The sequence below is a fragment of the Gracilinanus agilis genome, chromosome 2, assembly GCF_016433145.1.
Source record: "Gracilinanus agilis isolate LMUSP501 chromosome 2, AgileGrace, whole genome shotgun sequence".
Lineage (NCBI taxonomy): Eukaryota > Metazoa > Chordata > Mammalia > Didelphimorphia > Didelphidae > Gracilinanus > Gracilinanus agilis.
This window is the reverse complement of record NC_058131.1, coordinates 266,163,378-266,183,030: the sequence shown is the minus strand read 5'-3', so window position 1 is coordinate 266,183,030 and position 19,653 is coordinate 266,163,378. Positions and strand designations below refer to the sequence as shown.

The following is a 19,653-nucleotide window of genomic DNA, read 5'->3' as shown; positions in this document are numbered from 1 at the left end:
TCCATAATGACAAGTTCTTCCCAATATCTCACCTACATGTCTAGTTTTCTCATTTTGATCTAATTCTTTCAGTTTACTCTTAGAAAAGGACACAAGAGGAAAGGCTGAGCTGGGAAAGGTGAGGGCACACAGAGAATATTGGTGTCTGATGAGGCAATGACCTCAGGGAAAGAACAATGAATTTGGAACCAGAGGATCTAGATTTGAATCTTTTGTCTGTTACATGTGTGGCATTAGGCAAATCATAACCCCTCTGGCTCTGTTTCCTCATTTGCGGTGGAGGCCTATGACTAATCTTTTCTTTGGCCCCTTAAAATAGCATTTGATTATGCCTTGGGAATAGCTCCGCTTTCCTGGAAGCATGTATCCTAGACAATTATCCATTTACTTCAGCATCTTCACTGACAGAAAACCAAATCAGATGCTTGCCACAGAATAACTGTGAAACTTCCTGAAAGAGGCATAGAAAAGCTTCATTTCAGAGCTGGCTGTGGGGAATTTACCTCTCGTGTGACTGCTTCTTATTCTGAAATTAATATGCCCCTGTGCTCAGTAGTCAACAAGTTTTATTTATTTAAGATTTGCTTTTTCACCTGATTTTTATATATCTTAATTTGTGCAAACACAGGCTACCAACTCAGAGTAGACGTAAGCAAGTTTTCTTCTCTTTTTTTCACTGATTATTATACAACATAGCACTGACAGAAGAGCTGGGAAATGAGACTTGGTTAGTGTGGAAAATTGATAGAGAATACATAATACATGTGACAAGCTGCCTGAGGATGAGCAAAAAAAGGTGTCCTCCATAACATTGTACAAAATGTTCCTTATTCAGACAAAATTATCTCTATTTGCAGACAGTATGGTTTTCTTAGAAAATCCAAGAGAATCCTCAGGGAAGCTGAGACAATATAGCTTCCGTCAGTTAGTGGGATACAAAATAAATCCACTGAAATAATCATAGGTACTATGCAATAATTAATAAATCCCAGAGGAAATAATAGAAAAGGAAATTATATTCAAAATAATTACAAAATGGACAAAACACTTGGGAATTAATCAACCAAGGCACACTCAAGACATGTAAAACAATTAATAAATAAAATAACCAAAAAACAAACAAAAAAACCCTCATAAAAACAAATGTTTCTCAACCATTCCTTAGATCCCTTCTCTTCCCCCATACTCTCCACTGGAAACTGGGATGTAAAGGAACTCAGGATAAACCACAATGCTGTTATAGTGCCAAAAGGCCCCATCTTACAAGGCTGGAAAGAGTAGGGCAGTATGCGGCTCTCACATAAGAGATGGGATCCTGAGAAGATTTGGCTGGGAACTGATTCCCACCACTGGCCAGAGACTGGAAACTCTACTTTTTGATGAGTACATTATTTACTCTAGATCCACACAGAAGGGTATTAAGGAAATATGAGAAGGAAGGTGGATAGGATCATTAGTAGAACCTGGGAACCAAAAAGAAGGCAGCTCAAATGTACAATCAGGGGCAGCAGTGGATTATTGTGGCTGAGATGCTAAGACGCTATCTTGGCATTTCTCAGTGATGAGTGCCTAAAAATCTATTATCTGTGTGCTAGGATGCACATTAGATACCACAAGATGACAGAATAGTCTGGCCATGTTCCTAAAACTTGTCAAAACAGGAAAATGAGCCAACTCCTGCCTCTGGGGACCTTGTCAGGATTATGGGGCTAAACAGGTCAAAACTCCTTTTCTTGGTGGTAGGATCTGCGAGAAGGAAACTTTATCAAGAAAAGCTTAAATTAACCCTGTGCATGAAGCTCCACCATGGCAACAGAGGATGCAAATCTGTGTTCTATTCATCACTAAGTTTTCTTCCAGAAGAAGACTTGCGTGAGGTATCTCTTCTTGGCAATGGCTCCACACTCTGGACATTTCTTAGTGGTCTGGAGAGGCAACAGAAAAAATAAGGGAGTTTAAGAGGAAGCCATTGTAGCCCATCTGCCAGGAGGGAGGACTGGACAAACAGCTGGGTTAAGAAACGATCAAATGTTGATTCTACCTATGTCCCCTAGAACCTCCCTTTAAGATCCCAGAGACTCCTTCCTTATCTTTTGTTCCATCTGTATCTTTTTTCTTAGCTGTTGAACATCCCTGGCTCATGGTGGTCTTAGATATGCAATGGTTCTCTGGTGTATGATTCTAAGATTCCCGTTTCTAAGAGCCATCTGGCTAGAAGATGGAAAAGGCATATTCTGCAAAATGGGCAATGCTGGAAAGGGTCAGAGCATAGGATTCAACTTAAAAAATGAGTGAGGAGCTGGGAGAAGGGAAAGAGAACTTCTGCCTCTCCTGTACTGGGGGCTATAGCTAGTGATCCAGCTGTTTGGTGGAAACCTCCCCTGATAGGCGAGTCTGTTAGTGCTAAAGACCACAGGAATTAATTCTTTAAAATACACGTGGACTGGTGAAGGCCTACAGGCCTACATCTGGGGGAGAAATATGTGATAATGGTTCCCCCAGGGGGACTAAGGGACCCGGGGTGACTGCCATAATGACAGGAGGGGACAGGTACTACGTCCCCCGTACAATAATTTGTAGCCATGGGAATAGGAGGAACAAAGACAAGAAGTCAAGCCAACCTTGAAATGCCATTCCCAGCATGTCTTGCAGGAATGGAAGTCACAAGCATGGCACTGAAAGGGCACCACATCCTCAGCACTGCAACCAGGACAATGGAAACCTTCTGAAAGAGGGAGTGGGGTGGAGAGGAGAGACAGGGACAAAGATTTGTGTCTGACATGCAGAGCGGGGTCCGTCTGGGGGGAGGGGGAACTTGGGAGAGTCAGAATTCCTACGGTGAGCACCATGATGCCACACAGGGCTTCCTGCAGTTCTAATCACCACCACAGTGCCATTCACTTCCAAGTGCCCCATCCTACTCGTGGTTTCTACTGGAGAAGAAAAAAGAAAATGGCCCTGGCCTCTCAAGCCTACCGACAAAACGATGAGAGTCAGAAGCAGGAGGCAATTAGAAACAACATAAAACAGCTTATTGAATAAAATATAAACTCTTTTGTTTTGTATTCAGGGCTTCCTACAAAACAGTTCTGACCTACCTGTCTTCTTTTCTGCACTCAAAAGATAGACTTTGGAGACAGCTAGTTGGCTCAGTGGATTGAGAGCCAGGCCTAGAGACAGGAGATCCTGGCTTCAAATGTGGCCGCAGACACTCCTAGTTTGCCTAGTACTTACTGCTCTTCTGTCTTGGAACTAATACACAGTATTGATTATAAGATGGAAAGTAAAGGTTTAAAAAAAAGGTAGATTATATTTTATTTTCAGTTATTATCAAATGGTATATGGATCCATGTTGTCATACCTGATCCTTTTTTTTGGAAACAGAAAAAAAATAAGCTATAATTTGAATAGCTGCCAATTGGTTCAGACTGTTCATAGAATCTATAATTAATTTAACTGATTAGTAATTGATCTGAACTTCGTTTTTAGTTCCAAAAAATAACCCATTCATTATCCACTTTTATAGGACTGAAATGTTCACAGGCCTTTCTGCCTTACCTGTGAAGTAACATGCTGCTAATCATCTACATCCACTCCTATGAATACCTTTATCAGGGGCCTTTCCACAAAATGAAAGAAAGCTAGGTCCATCCCATGAAGTCAACGACTATTAACTTTTCCCCAGTACCTTCCAGCTCGAACAGTTTTACTTGCCCTTAATGTGATTCCTTATGTTTGCAGCTTGTGGAGCAGAGTGTGTCTGAGAAATCTGGTGGGGAGCAGACCACCCCAGCACTTGTTTTTCTTAAGAGCTTTTAAGTCAAGGAAATCAGGTGGCTTTCTGCCTGCAGGGATGCAAAGACTTGGGGCTTAGCTTAGCTTCCTGGGCTTATCACACAGTATTCTCCATCTTATGCACTCTAGGCAAATAAGGCTCCTGATTGCCTTCTGTTCAAATGGACCTCTCTCCTATGTCATCGGGAGCTTGTGGGCTCCTTCCAAACCAGGAATGGCCTTTCCTCATCTTCTACTTCTCCCCCTGTTGGAATCCTTCAGCCACTTCCTCTCTGAACTTCTCAGTTGCTTCCTCCCTCAAGGAGCATCCCTAATGCTCCCAGCCAACTGCTCTCTCTCCCTTCTCATATTTCCCATATGGGGCCCCTGGACCTCTTGTTTGCATTATCCCCTTCTGCCATATGTCACACTCATCAGGGCACACATTCACATTAGCATGTAAGCTCCTTGGGGGAAAAAATGCTGCATTTTAGTATGAAATAAGCCCAAAGCTTTGTACAAAGTAATTGTTTAATATGAGCCAAATTAAATATAAGGAAGTGACAAAGTATTTGGTACAGGTAGAAAGTGTTACAAATGGTCGGGAAGCAGGAAATCCTGTCAGCTGTAGTGGCAAGGTTTTGTGAAGAAGGTGGAATTTGAAGGATGGAGATGATTTGGAATGGGACAAGGCATTAGAACCTGCATCCTCTTCTGAAAACCATAACTTATTTTGATTTCCTTTTTCCTGCTTCTCTCACATGATTCCAAGCTTCAAGTTTTTGTTCAGCTTAGAGATGCCTCTAAATGCCTGAAACACATTTTTTAAAAACTGCTACTAAATCAAGACAAATACATCTGTCCTTTTGCAACACAAATGTTCTCATGGTGGCTGTAATGGAAAGAGGTTGGGGAAAGAGTCAGGAGACCTAGATTCTAATCCTGGCTCTGTCATTAAAGACTGAATGACCTTAAATAAATCACTTTCCACACTGGTAGCATGAGAGAATTGGAGCTGATAATTTCTAAAGTCCCTTTCCAGGTTGATAAAAGCTTTTCCACCCAGGGAAGACAGCGCCAATGTCTCCATCATGCCACCTTCTATATCTAGGACCAAAGATCTAGAGCTGGAAGGAACCACAGAGATCATCTAATCCAATGTCTTCAATGTACAGATTAGGAAACTAAGGAGGTTAAATAACTGGCCCGAGGTCACACAAGTGGTAAAAGCTAGAGGTTGAACTTGAATTCAGGCCTCTTTCTTCTATCCCTGACTGCCAGATGGTGAGGGCAAGATCTTTTTTCAGTCTTTGTGTACACAGGCCATACATAGAACAGGGAATAAGAGAGGTACTTTTCAGCCCGATCAGCCTCAAATTGGTAGCTTCATTTGGCTTGGTGGGAGCCAGAGGAAAAAAAAATTCTGACTTTTTCTTTGGATATCTTTTAGGAAACATCTTTTAGGTATTTCTGCAATTTCTGGCAGTTGTCCTCTTCTGGGTTCCAGGATTATTCTCTTCACCCCTACCCTTTCTTGTAGACTTCACTATCATGAACCTAAGTGGAGGTCAGGGCCCTCTCGAGGCAGGACAGACCCATGTGGGCTTAGAGATAAGGTCCCAGTTCATTCCAGGCCAGTCTACCAATGTTTTGGGATGTAAATTTCTTCACTTTTAGTCAATGCAATGCAGACAGATCATACATCTCAAAGTCATTAAAATTCAGCTAGAAGGGACCTAGGAGATAATGTCACAGACACAGGGCTGGCTTAAGAGTCAGAAAGACCTGAGTTCAAGTGTAGCCTCTAATACATACTGGGTGTGTGATCCTGGGGAAATCACTTTCTTGGTGCTCAAGACAAGCCTGTCTAAAAATAGTAAATTGACATCCAGTAAGGTACTGCTCCCCACTGGCAGAGGGAATTTCCTTCTCTAGAAAAGTCCTGATAGCAATGAAATTATAGGTCAAGTTCCTATTGCTAAAGGCCATAAAAAATTCAAGATTGTCACTCACCCCATTCCAGCTCAACATTAGAAGGAAGAGCAGGGATTGGGTCAGGCTCCAAGCTCATTGGCAGGTGGCTGGAACCTTCGGGAGATTTCATTTCTGGTGATTTTCTCAGTTTGCAGCAAAAGGAAGAGATTTTGCTTTGAATTTTCCTGGATTTCTCAGGCTCTGAGAGGTCTGTGGGACAGAGATCCCTAGTTACAGCTTGAAGGCCACAGCCCACCCTATTGTATTTTCAGGCACTTGAGTCATAGCATCACCATCCACATCCTAAGTTTTTACATTTGTTTCCAGAACATTTCCACCTTGATCTCACTATCCAGATTCCTCCCTCCCTTTCTTCTCCCACACCTCTCACTCCCATAACATACATCATTTGAGTCTGGAACACCTAGGTGTAGTTATCAGAAAGAAACTAGAGCAAACATTATCTGGGAAATAATCAAGAGATCCCAAAATGACTCAGATTTTGAGATTTAAGTGTTGTCACACAGGAAGGAAGGAGGCAGAGTCCCTGACTGAATCACCCATCTTTCTACAGAGAAAGCAAAGTATCTTCTTCATCTCACAGAAACCAAGAACATTCACACTAAAACGCAATCTGTAGTTGGATGTCCTAGGCTCAAGGTGACTAGAGAAGATAAGAGAGCCCAGCCTCACATGGTGTATAAAAATGGAAATCAGCAAGAAGTCCATTTCCTACCTGGTTTGGATTTTGCCATGAGCTCTTGCACTTTAGTTTCTTCCTCGTTTTGGGGGCCAAGGCTGGAGGGTTCTGGGTGGTTCTTCTGGAGAGATTCCCCATGTTTCTCTCTAGGGCAGGATCCTGTCAAGTCCTTACACATCTGGAGAAATTGCTTTTTATGATGAGGACGAATAAACATGGAGAACCCTGATAAACAGAAGGAAAACTATCAAGAATGAAAAGAGGAACTAGTCCCTGTCCCCTGCCACTCCTTACTCCATCCTAGGGTTTATCCTATCACCCGGTGCTCCAAGGGCTAGAATTAGAGTTTGCAGCTTGGCCCCTGAAAACAAAGAACTTCTCATCTCTGTCTCACTTAAGAGAGGCAAAGAAAGAACTTTGTGAATGTCATAAGAACAGGCTTTGTTGCTAAGTGTGGCACTAGGAGAGAGTCAGAGCCTATAAACTGCCAGGGAAAAGGCTGAGGACTCAGGTTCTCCGGAGTTGGAATCTCTCCATAGTTTGACTTTAAGACTTTTTGACTTTAAGATTTTCAACTTTATTTCTGGGAGCTCCTGAAAACTATCCTATAGTTTCAGGAGACCAGCCACAGGGACCAGCAAAGAATTTTCTTTACTAGACCTCATGCCTCCTTGGCAGCTATACAGTTGGGTATAGTTGGCCAAGATCAAGAAGCATATCATAGAAACAGATTATTGTGCCTATCCAGAGCCAACTGTCTGGGCCTTCAAGGTTGTTCCCAAGTGGAACACAGTGGAAGACAACACTTGCTTTGGAGAAGATGCAAGTCCTCGGGTTTCTCAGTGGTGAGGGCGGCAATCACAGACACCATCGCTTCATAATTGTCATTTTTCTTATAAGCAGACAGGGCTGTGGAGAACTGGCTATAACAGCTTGGACCAAGAGATTTCTTGACATCTGCAAGATAGGCTGTGATAGCAGCATGTTCCTTCTTCTCCCCGGGGGCTTCTGGCTCCTCTTTGCTTGTGCTGCTCGAGACACTTGGGTGGCTTTCACCTAATGGAGAAGGAAGTACTGTTAAGAGTAAGAATTAAGAATACTATTTTTCTAAATAGAGAACTTCTGTGCTACAACCTGTAGAGTGGGCTGGGGAATCTGACTGGAGGATTGATTAAGTATTGCTCTGATCTACAAGCAATGTTTGAACTAAGGAACTGGCTCAAAAATCTCAGTCCAATTTAAATAGACCCAGAAGCAATCAACTATAGTAGTAGAGTATTTGTTTTGTTTAACCCTTTCATTCTATCCACTAAGACAGAAAGGCAACTCTAAGAGAGATGGGCTAGGCAAATAGGGTTAAGTGACTTGCCCAGAGACACACAGTTAGAAAGAATCTGAAGCCAGATTTGAATCCAGGTCCTCCCAGCTCTAGGACTAGCACTCTATCCACTATGCCATCTAGCTCCTCCACATAATATTTTATATACCTAAGGATTCTGACTACTACTGAGATAAGGACTTACTTACTATTTGAAAAAAACTACGACAGTTTAACAGAAATTATGTTTAGACTAACATGCCATGCCTTATGCCACAATAAACTCCAAAATGGATCCATGACCTAAATATAAAAAGTCACATCACAAGCAGAGTTCTGGATCAAAAAGGGAATAGAGAAAATCAGAGGTGATAAGAAAATTTTACTTAGTAAACTGAAAAGTTTGGGGGGAAATCCCTACAGTAAGAATTAGAAAGAAAACAATTGGGCAAAAAAATCTTCTAACATCCAAGATACATTTGCATATATATGTGTGTGTATATGTATCAAAAGATAAAGGGTCAAAGGATATAAACAGGCAGTTCTCAAAAGAAGAGATGCAAACTTTTAACAACCATATGAAAAAATGCTCCAAGTCACTAAGATTAAAATGACTCTTAGGTTCCACCTTACACCCATTATAATGGCAAAGATAATAAAAAAGAAAAATGACAACTGTTGGAGGGGCTATAGAAAGATGGGAACACTATACATTGTTGGTGGAGCTGTGAAGTGATTCAACCATTCCAGAAACCATTCAACCAATTTGGAACTAGGCCCAAAAAGTCATTCAAATGTTTATACCTTGACTTAGTGGTAATAGTCTTAGACTAATAATCCAAAGAAATTTTAAAAAGAGGGTAAATATCCATACAAAGATTTTATAGCTTCTTCTTTTGGCAAAGAACTGAATGTAAAGTGGATACCCATCAAATGGTGAATGGATGAACAAATTATGGCATTTGAAGGTAATGGAATATTCTTGTACCACCGGAGAGGTCAAAAGGAACAGATTCAGAGAAACCTGAGTGGGCTTATATGAACTAAAGCAAAGTAAAAGGAGCAGAAGAGAATAATTTACAATTTATAGCATTGTCAAGGAAAACAATTGTGAAAGATTTCAGAATTCTAATAAGTAAAAAAGAAAAACAAATTAAAACAACTCAGATATCACTTCACATCTATCAGATCTGTTAACATGACAGAACAGGGAAATGAATAATACTGGAGGAGATGTGGAAAAACAGAGACACTGATGCACTGTTGGCAGAGTTGTGAACTGGTCATTCTGGAGAATAATTTGGAACTATGCCCAAAGAGCTAAAAAACTGTGCATACCCTTTGATTCAGCAATACTACTGGGAGAGAAGAGGCATTAGACTATCTACCAAACTGAAGGTCTACAAAGCTGTTGTGCTCAATTTTTTTGTTGTAAACATGTGAAACATGGACAATCTACTAGTGCCATGCCAGAAAATTGAACCGATTCTATTGGAATTCTCTTGGGAATATTCTGAAGAAAACCTGGCAAGATGAGGTACTGGTGAGAGGAGGGAAAGAAAATGAATCATGTAAACATGAAAAAACATTTAATTTAAACAAACAAACAAATACATAAATAAATGAAAGATAACGTGCTGGACACTGAGGTCCTATCTTGAGCTGAACATACAGTATTGAATTCTATTGCAGAATGCCAAATGTGCATTTACCTAAAAGACTATTTTACAGAGAACTCACACAGGGAAAGTGCTCTCATGGAGGCCAGAAGCCATACAGGGACGCTCTCTGATAAACTTTAGTACTGTGACTCATGGGAGACACTGGCATAGGACCATCCAGCAGACATGCCCACATCAAAGAAGGAACTGTGCTCCATGAGCAAAGCAGAATTTCAGTAGCATGAAGGAAGTATGCAATGAACAAATCTAGAGACAGCTCCATCCCAAATGTTCTAACAGAATATTTGTGTCCAATTCGTGGTAGAACCTTTCAAGTTTGCACTGGACCAATCCACCACAGTCTAACACACTGGACCCTGACCCAGCATCATGATGTCTTTTTTGGGTATGAAGCCAAATAGCAACACTTACTAGGTCTGCATTCCAAAGACATCAAAGAAAAAGGAAAAGGACTCATATGTACCAAAATATTTATAGAAGCTCTTTTTATGGTGGCAAAGAATTGGAAATTGAGGATATCATTGTGCTGGAATACTACTGTACCATAAGAAATGATAAGCAGAATGGTTTCAGACACAGAATAAAGTGAGTAGAACCAAGAAATCATTATATATAGTAATAGCACTATTGTAACAATGATCAACTATAAAATTTAGATGCTCTGATTAATACAATGATCCAAGAAAATTCCAAAGACCTCATGAAGAAAATGTTATCTACCTCCAGAGAGAGAAGTGATGAACGTTGAGTTCAGATTGAACATGCTTTTTTCACTTTTTTTTTGGAAACATGTTTCATAAGGCAATGTATTTTATATGATTTCACAAGTATAATTTATGATATATTGCTTAGCTTCCCAATTAGGAAAAGAGGTGAAGGAATCAAAATAAAAAAAAAGAATATTAATTAATTAATTAAAATAAGTAAAGTTTAATTACATTAAAAAAAAGAGCTCTAATCAATATAATGACCAATTATGACTGGATGACTGAGAATGAATAACACTTCCCACCTCTTCTTGGCAAAGGTGATGGCCTAGAAGTGTTGAATGAGATACATTTTAAGACATGTGTAGACTTGTTTTGTTCAACTTCCTATAAGGGAAACTTTAATTTGGGGGAGTTGAGTGGAGAGAGGTACAAGGGGAAATAGGTGAGACTAGTGCTCCCCAAAAGGTCCTACCTTTTTTAGTGGTACTAAAAAAAGAAGAAAAGAACATCAATGAAATATTTTAAAAACATACAGAAGCAAGTTCGAAAGGGAACTCAGAGAAGAAAAGGAATGAAAGGACCACTATGTTAAATTCAATATATACATTTAAACAAACTGTACATGTACACTTGTTTCTATTCTTTATATAAAGAAATATTCATATTTGTCAAGTTTATAATAATAATGATGACAAAATTAAAACAAACCTAACCTATGAAAAGTTTTTAAGGCCTAAAGTAGCATAAAAAAAATATATTTTTTTTTCCTAAAGAGATATAGCATACATTCTTTCCAAATATCCATTACTGGTACCAGCCTCATTCCTATTAAGACTTTAAAAGGTAAAACAGTGAAAGATTAAGCATCTGAAGAATCTGGTCACTAACATGTTTATTTCCCCATTTCTCTGTTGAACTAAAGATGGAGCTCATAAGGGAGATGCTTAAGATAAAATTGAGGGTACCTTGGATGGTCATCTCAGATACCAGGTGGGTTCTGCCCTGGTTCAGGTGAATGTCTGAGTTCAGTTGTTGGGCCGCATCCTCTGAACAGGTCATTTTTGTATTATTCTGTTTTTTCCCTGTAAAGAAAACCAAATCTGAAAATATGTGTAGGGTTCTTACTTATGGAACATTGGGAAAGACATAATTGATCATTTAAGAAGATATTATCCACGGCAGTAGGATGACTCAATGAATGGAGAATCAGACCTGAAGACGGGAAATCCTGAGTTCAAATTTGATCTTGGACACACTTCCTAGCTGTGTGAACCTGGGCAAGTCATGTAATCCCAATTATGAATCCCTTATTGCTTTTCTGCCTTGGAACTAATACTCAGTATCAATTCTAAGACAGAAAGTAAAGGGGAAAAAAAAGCTTTTAAGACCACCTGGTAAAGTACTATGAAACCAATAAAGAGGGTCTTAAAAATAGAACATTTTTTTATTGGAAACGAATGTACAGTTGGTGGAGCTGGGAACTGATCCAACCATTTTGGGCAATTTGGAGCTATATCCAAAGGGCTACAAAACTGTACCGATCCCTGAACTGAGAAATTCCACTACTAGGTCTATATCTCAAAGAGATTAAAAAATAAAAACAAAATGACCTATATATAGCAGCCCTTTTTGTGGTAGCAAAGAACTGGAAATCGAGGGGATGCCCATCAATTGGAAAATGGCTGAACAAGTTGTATATTGTAATGGAACTGTAACAGAATACTACTGTCCTGTAAGAAATGAGGAGTAGGATGATTTCAGAAAAACTTGGGAAGACTTATATAAACTGATACAAAGTGAAGTGAGCAGAACCAGGGGAACATTATCCGTGAGTAATAACAATATTGTAAAACTGATCAACTGTGTCTGACTGGTGTTTTGAGCAATACGATAATCCAAGACAATGCCAGAGGAATTGTGAGGAAAAATGTGAAGTGAAAAGAGAAAAATTAGAGCACTGTACATAGCAATAGCAATTGTGTACAATAACCAACTGAGAATGATTCAGCAATATAATGATTCCAGATAACCAAGATAATTCTGAAAGTCTTGTGATGAAAAATGCTATCCACCCCCAGAGAAAGAACTGAAGGAGTCTGAATGCAAATTGAAGCATACTATTTTGTACTTTATTCTTGTCATGGGACTTTTTGTCTATTTTTTCTTTTACGACATGACTAATATGGAAATAAGTTTTGCATGAAGGCACATGTTTAACCTATATCAAATTGCTTGCTATCTCAGGGAGGTAGATGGGAGGGAGAGAATTTGGAAGTCAAAATTCAGAAAAACAAATAAATGAAATTTGCCAAATAAGCTTAACTAAATTAAGTCAAAACAACTTAATTTAAATTTATTAAATCAATATGTATAGCCTAGTGGAATTACTTGTCAAGTTCCAGGATGGGGGAGGGAAGAAGGTAGGGAGATAAAAGAATCATTGTAACCATGGAAAAAAATAAAATGTATAAAAAAAATCAATTTGTTAAATAAAATCAATTTAATTTAAATTTACTAAATTAATGTGTTATTTATTAAATTTTTAACATTTAAAATTTTTTTATGTAATTAGAAAAAAATATAGGATTTTTTAATGATAAAGGTGCTTGAGAAAGAAGAGGAGGAAGAGGTGGTTGACAAACTGAAAGAAGTTCTTTTGAATCCTGACTTTTTAAAATGAACTAGTTATAAAGCTTTTGTACAAACAAAAACAATGCAACCAAAATCAGAAGGGAAACAACAAATTGGGAAAAAATCTTTATAACAAAAAACTCTGACGGGGTCTAATTACTCAAATATACAAAGAGTTAAATCAATTGTATAAAAAAATCAAGCCATTCCCCAATTGATAAATGGGTAAGGGACATGAATAGGCAATTTTCAGATAAAGAAATCAAAACTATCAATAAGCACATGAGAAAGTGCTCTAAATCTCTAATAATTAGAGAAATGCAAATCAAAACAACGCTGAGGTATCACCTCACACCTAGCAGATTGGCTAAAATGAAAGAAGGGGAGAGTAACGAATGTTGGAGGGGATGTGACCAAATTGGGACATTAATGCATTGCTGGTGGAATTGTGAACTGACCCAACCATTCTGGATGGCAATTTGGAACTTCGCTCAAAGGGCTATAAAAGACGGCCTGCCTTTTGATCCAGCCATACCATTGTTGGGGTTGTACCCCAGAGATCATAGATAAACAGACTTGCACGAAAATATTTATAGCCACGCTCTTTGTGGTAGCAAAAAACTGGAAAGCGAGGGTATGTCCTTCAATTGGGGAATGGCTGAACAAAATGTGGTATATGCTGGTGATGGAATATTATTGCACTAAAAGGAATAATAAACTGGAGGAATCCATGTGAACTGGAAAGACCTCCAGGAACTGATGCAGAGTGAGAGGAGCAGAGCCAGAAGAACACTATACACAGAGACTGATACACTGTGGTAAAATAGAATGTAATGGACTTCTGTACTAGCAGCAATGCAATGACACAAGACAGCTCTGAGGGACTTATGGAAAAGAACGCTACCCACATTCAGAGGAAGGACTACAAGAGTGGAAACACAGAAGGAAAACAACTGCTTGAACACATGGGTTGAGGTGGACATGATTAGGGATGTAGACTCGAAACTATCACACCAATGTACTATCAACAATTTGGAAATAGGTCTTGATCAATGACACATGTTAAAACCAGTGGAAATGCGCATCGGCTATGGGGGGTGGGGAGGAGCTCAGGGGTTGAAGGGGAAAGAAAGAACATGAATCATGTAACCATGATAACTTTTCTAAAAAATAAAAACTATTAAAAAAAAATAAAGATAGTCAGCTGTCAGGTCACCAGTAAATTAGTTTTTGTTTTATTTTATTTTATTTTTTTAAACCCTTACCTTCCGTCTTGGAGTCATTACTGTGTATTGGCTCCAAGGCAGAAGAGTGGTAAGGGTAGGCAATGGGGGTCAAGTGACTTGCCCAGGGTCACACAGCTGGGAAGTGTCTGAGGCTAGATTTGAACCTAGGACCTCCTGTCTCTAGGCCTGGCTCTCAATCTACTGAGCTACCCAGCTGCCCCCACCAGTAAATTAGTTTAATCAGCCCTAAAATTAAAAAAAAAAAAAAGAACTAGTTGATGGTACGGACTATCAATTTAACAAGTCTAAATTGAGGTTAAAACTGAAGATTTCCTGATCATATGGGTGGTCTATTCTTTCAAAAGATCTGGATAGCGGGAGGTTACTGCTATGACTCCATTAAAGAAAGGCTATAGAGGAAGATGACCGGGAGTCAGAGGGGAAAGGACTCTGAAGGGCTGGAGGACACAGCATTATGGATTAGTAAGCCTCTTCATCATCTTGTACAAGGTGGAAAAAAGTATGAAAATGCTGCACCTACACTAAAACGTTCACAGCAACCCTTTTCGTAGTAGTATTGGAAATAAAGACCCCCAGATTGGGGAATAACTCATGAAGCTGTGGCTTGTGAATGCAAAAGTCATGGAATATTATTGTGCCATAAGAAATGATGAAATAGGAAGAATCCAAAAAATTTGAGACTTATATGAATTTATACAGTGAGGCAGAACCAGGAAAACAATACAGATAATGACTGCAAGAATGGAAATGAAATGGACAAAAACAGAAACACTGCATCAGCTGTGATGACCAAGTTTGAACCTGAATAAGAGAAAAGAACATACACGCTTCTCTTAGCAGTGAGGGACCGTGGGTGTGGAATACTGCATATCCTAGCAGAGTCAAAGGATGCTGTAGTTCATTTTGCAGAACTGCCTTTTCTTCTTATTTAGGCTTTGTTAGATGTTATATGGAGGGATTCTCTGGGTAGGGCAAAGGGGAAGCGTATTAGTTGGAAACGAACAACATTTATTAAGTATTAAGCATAACGATGTGTCAAACACTCCTAAGCCCTGGAGATACAAACAGAAAAGCACTCAAGGAGTCTAGGGGGAAACAACATGCAAAGCAAGTTCGGCAGAAGGAAAGGCCTAGTGGGACGTCACTGCTCAGGGCTCTTCCCTCTCCGAGCAGGAGCTTCTCATCACCCCTGAAACACGTAAGGGGGGAAGGAGCTCTCAATGGGCTCTGGAGCAGCCACACTGGGAGAAGGGATGAAGAAGGAAGGTGGAGAGAGAGAGAGAGAGAGAGACAGAGACAGAGACAGTGACAGTGACAGTGACCGCGAGTGGTGCCCAGTCTTACAAAGTCAGGATTCAAAAGAACTTCTTTCAGTTTGTCAACCATCTCCTCCTTCTCTTCTTTCTGAAGCACCTATCAATGGAATGAGTGGTGATGCAAAAACAAAAAAAGGGATCAATTACGAATTTTAAATCAAATAAAAAGGCAATTAATAAGCACTATTAAGTGCTTTTTCTGTGCTAGGCTCTAGGGAAAGGCACCATGATTTCTGCTTGGGCACATTGTGTCTGACATTTACTGGAGATCTTCAGAGGAAAGTCAACAGTCACTTGGTAAAGTAGAATTAGTGAATGTTGGTCTATTTAGGCTTTCAAAAAAGCCTCTGATGAGGATCTGTGCCAAAGGCTGCTAAAGAAATAGTTTCTGGAACTGTGGTAGAGGAGAAGATAGCACTAAACTCTTTTAGGTAGTAAAAGGTCAACTTAGAAGTAGGTTGCAATTAGAGCAAATAATGACTCTCCAGAAGTGAGTGGTTGCATGTATTTGGATTTTAACTATTTAAAATAATAATTATGAAAAATATGGTCACTGGTTCCAGCCTGATGGAAATATGTAATACAAATTTGAATAATAAAATTATTTCAAGGGATTCACTGTTACTGTTACTGCTGAGAAGGGAATACTGTATGTACGTACAGGTCTGTAAGGATGCTTCCCTGGCACAGAGCCTGGCAGCTTAAAAGAAGGAGAATTAAGGGGGGAGTCATAGGACATTGAGGCTTCTTACTGTGCTGCCACCAGGGGCCTGGAGACACCCACAGGCGGTCATGGAACATTCTTGCTGGCAGGGGGCCTTAAGGAATTCTCAAATCCAGCCCCCTGACTTTATAGATGAGAAAACAGACAGTCATGAGGGAAATAGTCAGCACTGGGGCCAGAGGTGAGTCAAGGAGCCATCAGCCAGGAAATTACCAGTCTTACTAGATCTTGGGCAAGGCACGTAAACTGTCAAACTCATTTTCCTCATCTATAAAGGAGGTAAAGTACAAGCTGTGTGATCCTGGGTAAGGCACTTCACCTGTTTGCCATCATTTCCTCCACTATAAGATGAGCTGTAGAAGGAAATGGCAAACTACTCCAACCTGTTTGCCAAGAAAACCCCAAAAGGGGTCATGAAGAGTCTGACACAACTGAAAATGACTAAAGAGCAACAGCAACCAAAGTAGGGATAGCATCTCCTCACAGGGTGAGCAAGGACCAAATGAAAATGTATGTAAAGGACACTTTAAAGTGCTACAGAGGAAAAACAGAAGAAAAACAACTGTTTGATCACATGGATTGATGGGGATATGAATGGAGACATAGACTAAACAATCACACTAATGCAAATATTAATAATATGGAAATAGGTCTTGATCAATGACACATGTAAAACCCAGTGGAATTGTTCATTGACTACAGGAGGAGGGGTGGGAGGAGGGGAGAGAAAGAATATGAATCATGTAACCATGTAAAAATATTCTAAATTAAATATTTTTTTAAAAAAAAGATGACATTAACATTTATTTTTCCTTCCATAAATAAAATAATTATTGAAGCTATGAAACTTAATATTAATTGGGTTGTCAGATTTACAAAATATTGTCAGAGTGGTAGTATACAAGAAACATGAAATAAAAACCACTCATAACAAAAAAATAAAAATTAAAGTGCTACAGAGAATCAGCTTTAGGTCATTTAGTCCAATGGACTTTAGTTTTGGATGAACAAAACTAAGACCCAGACAGATGAAGTGAATTGTCCAAAACCATAGAAGCAGCAAGCGATGGGGCCAGCCCCTGAACCTGGAATGTGCGGCTCTGAAGGCCGGCTTTTATTCCATGGCAGAGCTGTCACCACCATCCTCAGCATCAGGATCATCACATCGAGATTCTCTCAACTGTCTAGATCAGTGATGGGCAAACTACAGCCCTCGGGCCAGATGCGGTGCCCTGAAATGTTCTATCCGGTCCTGTGACATTATTCCTAATCTGACAAATACAATAAGTAGGATACAATACAACGAAACTTCAAAAGGGTTGCCTTAGAAACAGACTGACAATGAGCATTTCCTTTCCTTTGGCCCCCTCTTTACAAAGTTTGCCTATCACTGGTCTAGAGACAAAAAGAGTCCCAATTGCCTTGAACCAGGCCAGTATGAGCTGGATGTCAGTAAGTGGCTCTACCCCAACTCAGTGTCTGCCTCTGGGGCTGGTGTGAGCCTTTCAGCCTGCTTACCACCTGGCTCTACCCTGACCCCCCGTCTGCCTCTGGGGCCTGTGTGGGCCTTTCACTCAGCTCACCATCTGGATCCTGGGCTAGTTGCTCCCGTTTCTCACGAGGCAGGCTGTGCTCAGGCTTGTAGCCACAGCTCTGCCCTGTCAGCTGGAGGCAAGCTTCTTCAAACTGTTTCTTGTGGTGTGGTCGGACAAACTGGTAAAATCCTGTTAGAAAAAGAAGGCAAGAAGTCTGGGGATACTAGCAGAACTTCCATATGGAAGGAAGACCCACAGATGACTGGGAAGAGTCACAGGTTCGCCTTCTTTGGAAAGCATGGACAACTCAACGGGAAGAACCTTTGGGTTAGATCAGCTCAGGGACAATCTTAGAGGTGGGGGTCTGAACAGACTGAGATGGTCTCAGAAGAGCTGCATTATCATCAGAGCAGGGCAGAAAACTCAGAGCTAAGATTTATGTTCTGCTTCTAATAAATATGTAAATGGAGCCATGGCAGTCAAAAAAAATTTTTTTTTTAATGTTCAGTTTTCTTTGGGATTTTCCAGCCCAGAAGCCTTTCTAGGAAGCAGTGACTCTCTTTGCCCTCAGTATACTTTTCTCATTTATTTATTATCTGTTGACTATGTGCTGACACTCATACTGAATTATCAGAGAGCTGAGGAGAGCAGTGTCACTGCAGCCCTGTCTCTGTCTCTCTGTGTCCCTCTCCCTCCTACACTCCTCCATCACTGCCCCAGTGTAACAGGCCTCTTCCCTTCCTCAAATACCATCAGGACATCTCGTTTTTCTCTAGCTTTTGGCAGGTTTGGATTCCTCAGCTTCAAAATCAAATCTATGGGAGCATCTAGGTGGCTCTGTGGATTGGGAGCCAGACCTAGAGACAGGAGGTCCTGGCCTTAAATCTGATCTCATGGATACACTGTGGTAAAAATCAAATGTAATGGTCCAGGACAACTCTGAGGGATTTATGAGAAAGAACACTATCCACATCCAGAGAAAGAACTGTGGGAGTAGAAACACAGAAGAAAAACAACTGCTTGATCTCATGGGTCGAGGGGGATATAATTAGGGATATTGACTCAAAATGAACACCCTAATGCAAATATCAATAATATGGAAATTGGTCTTGACTAATGACATATATAAAACCCAGTGGAATTGTGTGTGGGCTATGGGAGGGGGTGGGAGGAGGGGAAGGATAGAACATGAATCATATAACTATGGAGAAATGTTATAAATTAATAAATTAAATAAAAATTTTAGAAAAATCTTATCTTAGACCCTTCCTAAGTGGGTGACCCTGGGCAAGTCACTTAGCACCCATTGCCTACCCCTTACCTCTCTTCTGCCTGGAACCAATACAGAGTATTGATTCTAAGACAGAAGGTAAGGGTTTAAAAGAAATCCAATCACTAAACCCTACAGAAGTTCCCAACATTTTGCTTACATAGGAATACTTTCATTTAATTGGAATAAATACAAAATCTGACAGCTGGGTTCAAAATCACCTTTGCAAATATAAGATGGGAGAAGTGTGACTAAACAGTGGTTCTTCTGAAAAAGATCTGGGCATTGCAGTAGACCACAAATGCACTATGAATCCAGAGTATGTTCTGGAAGTCCAAAAGGCTACTGGGCTCTCCAAGATGAGGGAAAGAGAGAGACCTGTTGGAGCCTGCCCTGGTCAGCATATCTGGAGCACTGTGCTTAGTTCTGGTGCCACAGTTTAATAAGGCCAATGACAAGTGATGATGAAGGAACTGGGGATCACAGTGCATGAAAACAGGATGAAGGATCTGGGATATTTAAGTGGAAAAAAAGATCTAAGGGACAGGAGATTTGTCTTCAAGGATCTGAAGGGCTGTCAAGTATAAGAAGGATTAGACTTGTTCCTGTTGGCCCCAGAGGATAGAGCTAAGAACAATGGGCAGAAGTTGCAAAAGGCAACTTAGTTTAAATGATCCCCTGTCAGGTAAATCGTAGAAGGGACTCCCGTGTGTGGGTTGGAATGGATAGCCTCTGGGTTCTTTCAGAACCAAATTCTGTGGTCTGATGAATC

The 19,653-nt window shown here is 40.1% G+C and overlaps 1 protein-coding gene across 1 annotated transcript in view; it reads right to left on the bottom strand.

Moving 5' to 3' along the window:
• Positions 1–1,844: 1,844 nt before the first annotated feature.
• Positions 1,845–19,653, bottom strand: part of RTEL1 (regulator of telomere elongation helicase 1) — a 109,102-nt gene continuing 91,293 nt past the window's right edge. Inside the window, exons 29-35 of the mRNA XM_044663881.1 lie at positions 17,660–17,800; positions 11,124–11,240; positions 7,259–7,504; positions 6,485–6,673; positions 5,788–5,958; positions 2,622–2,725; positions 1,845–1,925 (exon numbers count right to left, since the gene is read on the bottom strand). Of these exons, the coding sequence (XP_044519816.1) occupies positions 1,845–1,925; positions 2,622–2,725; positions 5,788–5,958; positions 6,485–6,673; positions 7,259–7,504; positions 11,124–11,240; positions 17,660–17,800 (1,049 nt within the window). The remainder of the gene's footprint in view (positions 1,926–2,621; positions 2,726–5,787; positions 5,959–6,484; positions 6,674–7,258; positions 7,505–11,123; positions 11,241–17,659; positions 17,801–19,653) is intronic.